Source organism: Humulus lupulus, chromosome 2, assembly GCF_963169125.1.
Source record: "Humulus lupulus chromosome 2, drHumLupu1.1, whole genome shotgun sequence".
Lineage (NCBI taxonomy): Eukaryota > Viridiplantae > Streptophyta > Magnoliopsida > Rosales > Cannabaceae > Humulus > Humulus lupulus.
In genome coordinates this window covers 3352730-3365034 of record NC_084794.1, presented here as the reverse complement: position 1 = coordinate 3365034, position 12305 = coordinate 3352730, and the positions used below count along the sequence as shown (strand labels likewise).

General features: G+C 33.8%; 1 protein-coding gene across 1 annotated transcript; it reads right to left on the bottom strand.

The window, feature by feature from the left end:
- Positions 1-1524: 1524 nt before the first annotated feature.
- On the bottom strand, positions 1525-11186 carry LOC133816904 (patatin-like protein 2). Its single transcript, XM_062249226.1, has 7 exons — positions 10951-11186; positions 10667-10857; positions 9783-9972; positions 9361-9522; positions 3363-3665; positions 2676-2851; positions 1525-2225 (listed from the first exon to the last, which is right to left on the bottom strand). The coding sequence occupies exons 1-7, from the start codon at positions 11080-11082 to the stop codon at positions 1790-1792; spliced, it is 1590 nt and encodes a 529-aa protein (XP_062105210.1). The 5' UTR covers positions 11083-11186; the 3' UTR covers positions 1525-1789.
- Between the last annotated feature and the right edge of the window lie 1119 nt (positions 11187-12305).

The following is a 12305-nucleotide window of genomic DNA, read 5'->3' as shown; positions in this document are numbered from 1 at the left end:
TTTATCACATGCCGACTCGAAAACTCTTCAGGAAATCCAAAGTAGAGATGGGTGGTCAGCGTGGGATATTCTACTTTGGGAAGAGAAGCAATTTAGTAATGCAATATGGTCTCTGGGTGCATTTGGAAAGTCACCCTGTAATTGGAATTGGGTGTAACTCGAAATAATTACTTAATTTGGCGTATTTGTTTGACCATGTAATTACACAGTAATCATGTAATTTGAGGTAATTGAAGAATCTCAATTACATTAATTCTCCAATTCTCATAGCCCCACATGAGAATTGGGTGAAATTACACTGTATAATTACTTATTACTGTCGTTTTAAAATAATATTTATTACATAATATGCTTTTTTTGTGTAATTACTAACTATTTTGCTAAATATAACAATAGTAATTCATAAATAATTACCATTTGACATCCAAACACATATTGTATTTTAATATATGAAGTAATTACTCAAATATATAATTACTACTCTAGTAATTACACAATTATTTCTAAACACGCTCTCAATGTTAATACCATCTAGCAGCTATGATTCTTTTCATGAAGACGAACACAACAGTTACCATATAAATATTGGGTACGTAATTACTTTCAATAATCATTCAAATATTATTATTATATTATTCTTCTTCTTGTGTGTACTAGAAACGGCAACTCTGGTTAGTGGGGATTTACCATTGTTAATTAATTAATATATAATTTATTATTATTACCTAAAGTTAGTTAAATAATTTGTCTACAACATCTTGTAAATTATTTATTATACTTTATAGTGTCTTCCCAGTCAAGCTTAATTAGATTTACTACCTTCTTAATCACACTTCAAAACATGTAAAGCATAAAGTGAAAATTTTATAATATTGTCCTTCATTCGAAGTATATATATTAAACGTTAAGGTCATGGCAACAGGTAACATCGACGATTTTGTGGAGGATCTGGTAAGATGATGAGTGGGCTCTGAAATAATTTGTTTGAAATTGTCGCTGCAAAATAGTACTTTAAATGTTGAAAAAATAGCTTAACTTTTTTTTTTAGGCGAGAATTCCGTGATTTATTATAAAAATAAACAAAATAGATTATAATTTAATTAATAAGGGCGTGTTTGAAAACAACCGTGGTAGTAATTACATATGAGTAATTACACTGTATTTTAAAATGCAAATTGTGTTTGGATGTCAAGTGATAATTATTTATGAATTTCTATTGTCATGTTTGATAAAACAGTTAATAATTACATATAAAAATAATATTATATAATAAATACTATTTAAAATGAGTAATGAGATATGCACTCAAAATATACACCCAAAAGTTACACACAGTGACGTGCCAGTTTAACCTAACCAATCACATTTATTAAGACTGGGACCCACTATTTTAAAAAGCAGTGACACGTCACTGTGTGTAATGTTTGGGTGCACATATCATTAATCATTTAAAAATTGATAGTAATTAGTAATTACGCAGTGTAATTACACTCTCATGGGAAGTTATAGAATTAGAGAGTGTAATTGAGACCACAAACATGTCATATTGAGCGATTACCCCGAATTACACTCAATTCCAATTACAGAGTGACTTTATTTCCAAACGCATCCTAAATAATATTTATCACAAATAAATAATAATATCCTTAAAGCACATACTTATTTACTAATATTGTCAAATGAAAATACTAGAAATAAGTGATTATTTTAGATATATATATATCTAAAATATTATGAAAGACAATATATCTTACTACGACACTCTAGCTATCTTAGGTTGGTAGTACTGTCATCGATCGCCGTTGTCCTGATCATGTATAAAGTCTCTAAATGACAATGGCTGAGGTTGTGGTAGCCTAGTGCTAAGCATAATCTGTATCAGTTCTTGGATAGTTGCATGCCTTTGAGAATTATTAGGAGGCGCATTCCTAAAGTCTGCTTCATAAGACTTGATAAGCGTGACCATTTTTTCTACCATTACATTGAACTCGCTCATTGAAACTGATGATGATGATGATGATGATGATTGTTGAGACTGTGATTGATGATGATTCTTATTATAACAGCTGGGGGGGAATGATTTTGAGCCCTGATGAGCACCAACTTCCAGATTATATCTATTATCTCGTGGAATAGAAACTTCTACAGTAACGGTAGTCTTTGCCTCTTCTATAGTTGGTCTACTTTCACGAGTCTTTCTCTCCAGGGAAAGCATTTCAGCAAAACTGCTTAATTACAAACAAATTATATATATTAATATTATATAGTTATACACAATATATTAACCATATTATTAGAGTATATATATATATAATTTTTAAAACTGTCTATCAATAATAATTAATAAGGATTAAATGAAAAAAAAAATTATAAGGTTGGGGGAAGAATAGAAACTGTTGAAGAAAAGATCAAAATGTATAGAATTATAATATTTACACCAAAATAATACTAATAATCAAAATATATATACTAATTATTAAGACCATAATAAATATATGAAATTTAAAAATGAATTATGCCAAAATAATAGTATCTATACATATTCACACAATTTATTAAAACATGTCAAAACTTAATAAATTAATATACTTATAAAAAAAAAACTTAATAAATATAACATCATATTTAGTGTAATTTTCTATTTTATTATATATGGATGGATATTTATTATATACCGTGTAAGAGCTTCTCCATTTGTCGTAGTTCCATGTTTAGGAGAATAGATACCAGTTTCTAAGTTAACCATTGAAACAGGTTTCTTCAACAGCTTTTCTCCAATTCCCACAAGGTTGTTTAGGTTTTCTTTAGTAGCAATATCCACCGAAGATTCTTTATCACTTAATGTGTCATCCTACATAATCAAAATAATTAATATATATACATACATATTAACTTTATAATTTGGCATTAAAAATATGGGACAATTCTTCTATAGGGGCTTCACTTTAAGCCCTATCAGTGAGACTCTCAGTGTTTCTCGACTCGTGAACAGTTTTCGGAGCGATTTTTTTTATGACCGTGTATATTGTAGCTATTTAGAGCATCCTGCAAATTTTCAGAAAATTCCAAATAGTTTACAGTACTGAAAACTAGGTTCAAACATGTTGATTTTCATGTGGATAAAAAAAATTAGTCACGCGTGCAACAACATGTTTGAATTTAGTTTTCGGTACTGTAAACTATTCAGAATTTTCTGAAAATTTGCAAGATGCTCTAAATAGCTACAATATACACAGTCATAAAAAAAATCGCGCCGAAAACTATTCACGAGTCAAGAACACTGAGAGCCCCACTGGTAGAGTTTAAAGTGAAGCCCCTACAAGAGAATTCCCCTAAAATTATATATATGTAAACAAAGTAACCTGGATTCGAAGGTAGTTTTTGTCGGAGTTGAGAGCTTGAAAAACAGTAGAGAGAAATAAATCAGTCATGTCACTACTAGCTTGAGTAAAAATATCAAGCAAGGGAACAGAGTTGTGACTTTTCAACCATCCCAACAGACCCCATTTTGCAGCCTCATCAGCTCTATATTTGTCCTCTATTTTTACCGAACCAGTTCCTATCGATAGAACCAAGAAACGGCCGAACTCCATCGGCTTTATTTGAAAGAAGTCAGGATTATTTTGGTGAATTTCTTTCGACACTTCATTTATAGCAACCAAAGCCTAAAATAATTGAAGATGAAATTAATATGGTTATAAAGTCATAACGCCTTTACACATTTACTAATACATGGTAAATATTATTTGAAAATTGCAAAAAAATAATACTATATGTTACTGCAATGAAAACTACGTATAAAGAAGTATAAACCTTTGCTACACATATCTCGAAGAACATGCTAAATTTCACTCTAGAGTTATCCTTATTAATACTATCTATTAATACCTCTTAGAAGCCATCGATCTTAATTTAGATCCATAATTAAGAAATTACCTGTTTCTACTATAGCTTATCCATTATTTGGGTTCAAATTTGTGGTTTTACAAGTTCAAGCCCTTTTCAACCATTAATAATAACTCTTTCTTCAAAAAACGAGTTGGTATTGTTTTGGGTTATTAAAGCTTTATTGTTTAACTTTATTGGACATCTTTAATTCACATTATTCGCAAATGATAATAAAATAATAATTTTTTTTTTGGATGAAAGAGATTATTTCTTCATCTTAAGCTCATTCAATCACTTTTCCAAAAAAAAAAAATATATATATCAAAATTATTATTTGAGACAATGATTTGTTCTCTTACGTATGTTATCGAATCTTTGAACTCAGGTATACGTAATAATTCACTAACTAGCACTCAAAATATGCACAAAAAGGGAGTTACAAATTTGTAATTGATTAAAAAAAAAAAGAACAATACCTCCTAGCTTCTTGCAGCTCTCTCGTGGGCTGGTGCCATGGCGAAAACAAGAGCAAAGGTGAAGGGGAAGCTGAAAGTTTCTGCTAAGAAGAAGAAGAAAAGAGGTCCTAATTCCACTGCGGATGTGAAAAAAGCTAAATCTATGGAAGAAGTTTTAGGAATTGAGCCTCTTGAGTTCACAGACGATGATGAAGGTGCGGAGGAACATTGTGAAGATCCTGGCTTACAGGATGTGTTTCAGGCACCTTTGTCCCCGAGGTCCTCTCTGAAAGTAATTCAACAGCAAGAAGATATTCGCTCTGATTTTGCTTTCTTCCTGGAAGATAATCAGAAATGTTCGAATGCTTTATCAAAAGGTCTTCCTGCTACACCTCATGTCCTCAGATCTGGGAGTGTGGTTAGGAACTTGGAAATATCTTTTGCGAAGTCGGAACAGGCTAACAAGATTAAAATCAATATGGAGGATATTGAAGAGGAGATTGCTTACTGGAATTCTTCGATAGTATGTTATGTACTGGGAGCCAATCCGTCTCTCTCTGTTTTGGAAGGTTTTGCAAGGCGTTTATGGAAAGACAAGGTGGATAAGGTTGGTATGCTTTCATATGTAATTTTCTTGATTAGATTTGATTGTATTGAGGATAGAGATGCTATACTCACGGGAGGATACATTTTCTTCAATAAGAGGCCTGTCATTATGAAGGCTTGGGATCCAAATACTAATTTCAAGAAAGAAGACATTCGAACAGTTCCAATTTGGGTTCAGTTGGATGATCTGGAATTGAAATACTGGGGTCAAAAGTCTCTTTTCAAGATTATAGGCCAAGTGGGGAAGCCACTGATGGTTGATGCGGTTACAAAAGAGAGAGATAAACTCAGCTGTCCTCGTGTTCTTATTGAAGTCTCTCTTCAACAGGAATTTCCATGTTTCATTGAATTTGAGGATGAATTTGGTTTTAATGTCTCTGTAGGAGTTACGTATGAATGGAAACCGATCATTTGTGGTCATTGCAAAGGTATGGGGCATGCTACTAATGATTGTAGAAGGAAAGAGGGCAGGAAGCAGCAATGGATTGTTAAAGAAGAGAGTAAGAAACCAGAGAGGGTAGAAAAGGCAGAGGCAGTTAAACCTGCTGTTGATGAGTTTCAGCCTGTTACAAAAGGGTGGAGGGTCAAAGCCAAAGAACCTATGGCCTGCCCTTCCACTACGAATTCTTTCCAGGCTTTATCAGATCCTAATGCCTCAACAAGTGCTGTGTCAGGGGAGAACCAGAATGAATCCACAATTCAAGGAGATCAGAAGCTAACTGTGGAAGAATTGGCGAATACAGGAGGGGGGGGGGGGGGAGCCTCCTCTTTCCAATGGATAAGATCATATGTTGGAACGTCTGAGGGATCAATAGCCAGCAAAAGCAGAATGCAGTAAGGCAATTTATTGTCAACCAGAAAGCTAATTTAGTTGGTCTTCTTGAGACGAGGGTTAAGGCTCCGAAGCTTGGAGCCTTGTATGTACATATGTTCTCAGGTTGGTGCTTCACATCTAATAGTGCGTGGCACAAAGGAGGAATAATTATAGTTGCTTGGAATCCTTTGAGATTCAATGTAAGTATTCTCAGTTGCTCAAATAAGCTTATTCACTTGTTTGTTGCTACTGTGGATAATAAGCATAGATTTTTCATTACATTTGTCTATGGCTTTAATGATGAAGAAGGAAGGAAAAGTTTGTGGAAAAGTTTACAGGAATTGGCAAGAGCAGATCCCTGGGTAGTGCTTGGGGACTTTAATGACATCCTGAACAGAGATGAAAGAGTTGGTGATAGAGTAAGACATAGCTCTACTAATGCTTTTATGAACTGTGTCACATATTGCCAACTGGAAGATGTTAAATTCAGTGGGAATTTCTTTACTTGGAGTAATAAACAGCAGGGATCGGATAGAATTTACTCCAAGATTGATAGAGTTCTGGCAAATCAAGCTTGGATGGATAGCTTTACAACTGCTGAAGCTATTTTTCTTAATGAAGGTCTTTTTGATCACACTCCAGCAATTTTAACTGTGTATCCTGATATTCCAAGTGGTAAGAAGCCTTTCAAGTACTTTAGAATGTGGTCTTCCCATCCTCAGTACCACCAGGAAGTGAGTAGGGTGTGGCATCAGACTGTTAAAGGGACTAAAATGTTCCAAGTTGTGACTAAGCTTAAAGACCTGAACAAGCAGGGTTTTTCAGCGATTCACATTGCAGATTTGCAAGCTAGAGAGAATCTTAATGAATGCCAGAACAAGCTGCATAGAGACCCTTTGAATGTGGAACTACAACATCAGGAGTTGGAAGCTAGAAGACATTATGCTGGGGTGCATAAAGATTAGTGTTCATTCATGTCCCAAAAGTCTAAGATAACCTGGGTAAAAGAAGGTGATGAAAATTCTGCTCTTTTTCACTCCAGCATCAAGGAAAGAAGATGTCAAAATAGGATATTTTCTATTACTAATGCAGAAGGGAACATAGTGGAGGATCCTGCTGGTGTTACTGAAGCCTTTCTATCCTATTATCAGTCTCTATTGAGCACTCAAATGGAGAATAGACAGCCAGTTAAAGCTTCAATAATGGCTCAAGGCCCTGTGATCTCTAGTCAGCAGGCAGATCTGTTGTTAGCAGAATTTTCTAAAGATGAAGTTAAAAATGCTGTGTTTAGCATTCCTGGAATCAAAGCTCTAGGTCCTGATGGATACTGCAGCTATTTCTTTCAGGACAATTGGGAGTTGGTTGGAAATGAAATCTTTGAAGCTGTAGCATCTTCCCTGCATACAGGGCACTTGCTAAAATAACTTAATTCTACAGTTCTTACCCTTATTCCTAAGTGCAAATGTCCAAACACTGTAAGTGATTATCGCCCCATAGCTTGTTGCAATGTCCTATACAAAGTAGCTACAAAACTTATTTGCAGTAGACTTAAAGTCATCCTTCCAGAGCTTGTGGCTCAAAATCAGGGGGGTTCATTAAAGGCAGGTTCATAGCTCATAATATTATGATCTGTCAGGATCTAATAAGACATTATGGAAGAAAATCAACTAGACCCAATTGCATGATAAAGCTAGATTTACAAAAGGCCTATGATACTATGGAATGGGGATTCTTAGAGGAGATGTTACATGCTTTTCAATTTCCTGCTAAATTCATTAAACTCATAATGAATTGTGTAACCACACCTAGGTACTCTCTAATGTTTAATAGATCTATGCATGGATTCTTTGCAGCAAAGAGAGGCTTGAGACAAGGGGAGCCAATGTCTTCCTTACTCTTTGTTCTTGGGATGGAATACTTGAGTAGAATTATGCAGAAAGTTGGGGAGAAGAAATATTTTCAGTTTCATGAAAGGTGCAGTGATTTAAAACTTAATCATCTAAGCTTTGCTGATGATGTGTTGCTGTTCTGCAAAGGTGACTTTAAGAGCATATATTTAATGCTGCAGGGGTTAAAGTTGTTCTCAAACACCTCTGGTTTGAAACCAAACATAAAAAAAACAGCTATTTACTGCAGTGGAATGAGTGAAGAGGAGATTAGAAGAGTTCTTGATGTATCAGGTTTCAGTAGAAATGACATCCCTTTTAAGTGTCTTGGCATTCCCATCTGTGCCAAGAGAATCTCAGCTGCTGAATGCAAAATCTTGGTTGAGAAGATGACAGCTCGAATCAAGACCTGGAGTTCCAAGAACTTATCCTTTGCAGGTAGAACAATATTGATTAATTCTGTGCTTCTGACTATTCATGCCTACTGGAGTCAAATCATGATTCTACCCAAGAAGCTTGTATATGAAATTGAAAGCATTTGTAGAAGCTTTCTCTGGCAGGGGCAGAGCAATATGGTTGGGTCAGGAAGTGTGGCCTGTGAGAAGCTATGTAAGCCTAAGAAGGCTGGAGGAATTGGCCTTATGAACATTTCAGATTGGAACTGAGTTGCTTTGATTAAAAATGTCTGGTCAATTGCAACAAAGAAAGATAACCTATGGGTTAAGTGGGTGCATAATGTGTATATAAAACATGAGGAGTTGTGGGGTTACAATGCCCCATCTCAAAGCAGCTGGTACTGGAGGAAAATGGTGAACATTAAAGATGAAGTTAAACATCTAATAAATCCTGTGCAATTTACATTAGATACCTATCAAATTTCCTCTGGCTACAAGTTGCTTAATCAGGTACAGGAGAGATTCCACTGGAGTAAAGAGGTCTGGTGCAGGCTTAATATCCCAAAGCACAGCTTTGTGCTCTGGATTGCAATTCAAAATAGGCTAAAAACAAGAGAGAGGCTTCATAGATTCAACATAACTGAAGATTCAACTTGTATCCTCTGCAATGGAGCAGATGAAACAGTTGAACATCTGTTTTTTGATTGCTCTTTCTCTCAGGACTGCTTACAACAGTTGAAAAAATGGCTTGGATGGAGAGCTCACACAGAATCATTACAAGGCCTGCTTAGATGGATAGAAAGGTCCAAGAAGAGCAAGTTTCAGAAGAATGTTTTAGCTGCCTCTGTTGCAGCTCTGGTTTATCATTTATGGCAGGCTAGGAATAACAAACTTTGGCAATCAAGCATTGTGTCTCCTAAGCTATTAGTCCAGGAAGCAAAATGGCAAATCAAAACTAGAATAACTTGTGTTATGCCTAGGCATGTAGCTCAAGGAGATATGGCATGGTTTGACTTATTGTAATTAGTTACTAATACTTTCTTGTATAGATTGCATACCGGCCTTATTTGAAAAAGGTGCTTTTAGGCTGTAAATTTGTTTGTGGAGTAATGAATTTCTGCTGGTTCATCCAAAAAAATAAAAATAAATAAATAATTCACTAACTAACATGAACACTTTTTTTTTTTTTTGTGAAGATATCCTTTTTATAAACTGTTTTTAGTATTTATCTTCTTAACATGCATTATGACTATAAAAAGATTCACTATATATATATATATGCTAAATAATTATGAATAATGTTCTTAATTAATTACCGGATTATTGGCCACAACACCACCATCAATGAGATGGAATTCTTTAACTTGACCATTGGAGGCTTTGGTTTCAAAAGAATGAGGTGGGAGATAGGTTGGAGCAGCTGAGGTTCCAATACATACATCTGACAACAAAGCATTTAGGCTGGAGTTCCTTTTTCCCTAAACCAAATCATATATAATAGAGAAATTAACAAGCTAAATCACTTGGAAAAAGTAAAATTGTAAATAAATTTAGGAGTAATGCTAGATACTTTCTCAATTCACACACTAAAAATACACATTATGATCATATTTAGTTATATAATTAAGATTAATTATATATCATTTCAGCGTGTAGAATAGACGTGTATCTAACAATGTTACTCAAAATTTTAAATAAATAATGTTGTTATGTATTTACAATTAATTAATTAGTATACCTCATAGGTAGAGAAGACAGTAGGTTGGAGACGGTTGATGTCAAATGTTGGAATTATGACATTAGCAAGCGTTTGGTTCAACCTCACATCACCTAATTTTTCTCTCAGCAGATTATGCAAATACTTCCCGTCGTATTTTGGTCCAGTCAGAGACTTAACCTTACTAATAAGATGACCTGTATGCTTATGCCTATACATATAGGTATATATATATATATACATATATATTAATTTACTGTTAGTCAATAAAGTTATGTAGTTGGGCATTTATGAGTAATATGTATCAGAATTGCCATGGGCTGGAAAGTGACATATTCGTATAATCTAATATCTAAATAAGATGTCACTTCAATATATTAGATACCACCAAATATCAACATTCAATATATATATATATATATATATCTCTTCTATTTTAATAATTTTTTATTTTTTTAATTGCTAAGGGACAATATTAGTGTCCAATACTAAAAGGGGGTGACATATCGCTATTGGTGCAATTTAATATCGAGTCTTGAAATTAGTAAATATTATGGGGTATCGCTAACTAATTGTGGAGTATCACTTCATTTATGTTGGACACCTTAAGGTACCCAATAACAACACTCATATATATATATATATATATATATATGGCCCAGATTTAGTTCTACTTAGGATAAGTCTCGTTCCATCTACAACTGTCGGAACAATTATTAGTTTAATCGAATGATTTTTAATCATATAAAATTAAGATCATGAAACATTAAATTTAAATTAAAGTAGATAAAACTAAATTCAAATACAATAATAAAATTTGTTTCTAATTAAATGAGATAAAATTCAAAGCATATTAGTTTGAGAGAAGGTATGAGGACAGTGTTCTCTATATATATATATTTAACCTGGTATGATGTTGAGGAAAGATAAGAGGACAGTGTTGGAGGTAGAAGTCGATGATATCTTTGGCAGCAAATAATGGCCTTTTGTTTTGGTCTGGGGCTGTAATCATGGCAGTAATGAGTCCACCTGTGCTTGTTCCCGCAATTACATCAAAATAGTCTGCAATTCTAGCATTCTTGTCATCCTCCACTTTCTGTACCAAATATCCATCTTTTATATAATGGTTATATAATTCTAGCATAATGGTCTCTAATTAAATATATATATATATATATATTTATACTACCTGAAGCTCAGATTCTAAGAAGGCAAGGATAGTCGCCGGAATAATTCCTCTTACTCCACCACCGTCGATGCTAAGAACAGTGATCACATTTCCATACAGCGGGGACGGTAGAAACGATTTGGTTCTCTTCATATCATATATATATGTGTTAGAAGAGAAAAAAATGGAATTGATTGGGGAATTGAAGAAATTAAAAGTGAAATATTTTTAGACAAATTTAGTGAAAGAGCGAGAGAATATATAATGCTAGGAAAATTCCCAACTATTTTTATTTAACATTAGTACTATAAATTCAAAAGGAAATTTCTGAGTGTGAGAGCCTCTCGGAGTTGGATAATTTGGATTGGTCGCTCATTTATTTGGGTTGTTGGCTGGATTGGTCAATTCAAAATTAAAGTCCTGTGGAAACATTAAACGAGTTATGTACGTAATTTTACACTGATAGATACATAAAACACGTACAGTCGTAATCTCCGAACTGCTCACCAGTAAACAATTGACATGTGTATCAATTTTTATTTATCCTACGTTAGTACACTAGTTCCGTTTATATGAATCTGTTAATTCATTTATTGAGAAAAGTAAATTATCAGTATATTGCAATAGAAATATTTTATATTTATTTTAAAAAAATCATGCCTTATACATATTTAAATGAATTATTTTAATATTTTATTAAAATATATTGTTGATTAATTTTTATTAATTTACATAATGTCCTGTCAGCGAAAAAATATATTTATTTTTTTTGTATATGCAACTTATAATAGAATTTTGTTTTAATTTTATAATTATATATATTTTTTGGATAACCTTCTTTCTTTCCTTTTTATTTGTAAAAATAATAATTTGTTTTCTTAGTAAAACGTATTGAAGAAAACATTATGTTATATAATTTGTTGTCAAGATTTTTGTTATACCCAGATTTCGAGCTATAGTAAATATGACCTCGAAAGCCGAGTTCGTAATAAATGGTCTTGTGTGGGTTAGGGTATGCTCTAGGATTCGAGCCTGCAGAGTACGATACACGACCCCGAGTATCGTGACCTCGAAATGATCTCGAGCTCGAAAGGGAGCTCTGAGAGCACTCTCTTCTTTAGGAACAACTTCGGAGCAGGGGTCTTGAGCTCGACGTACTATCTTGAAAGCCACGTTAGCTCGGGAGATGTCACTGGCTCGGGCAATGATGGGAAACTTGGAAGGCAAAAGCCTTAGAGATACGCGATCGCCGCTTTGAATATCAACAAGTATTATAAACATGAGATGTAATCCTCATTTATTAGTGTAAATCCCCAAGAATCGTGAGATATTATTTAATCAGTTATGCGTTTCCTGGTCTTCAGGGACGTTTCCTT

Excerpts from the sequence above, each read along its gene's own strand:
- LOC133816904 (XM_062249226.1), bottom strand. The coding sequence starts at position 11,082 with ATGAAGAGAACCAAATCGTTTCTACCGTCCCCGCTGTATGGAAATGTG. Across the intron at positions 9,523-9,782 it reads CTGTCTTCTCTACCTATGAG|GGAAAAAGGAACTCCAGCCT; the intron begins GTATACTAATTA and ends GATTTGGTTTAG. Across the intron at positions 2,226-2,675 it reads AATGGAGAAGCTCTTACACG|TTTTGCTGAAATGCTTTCCC; the intron begins GTATATAATAAA and ends GTAATTAAGCAG.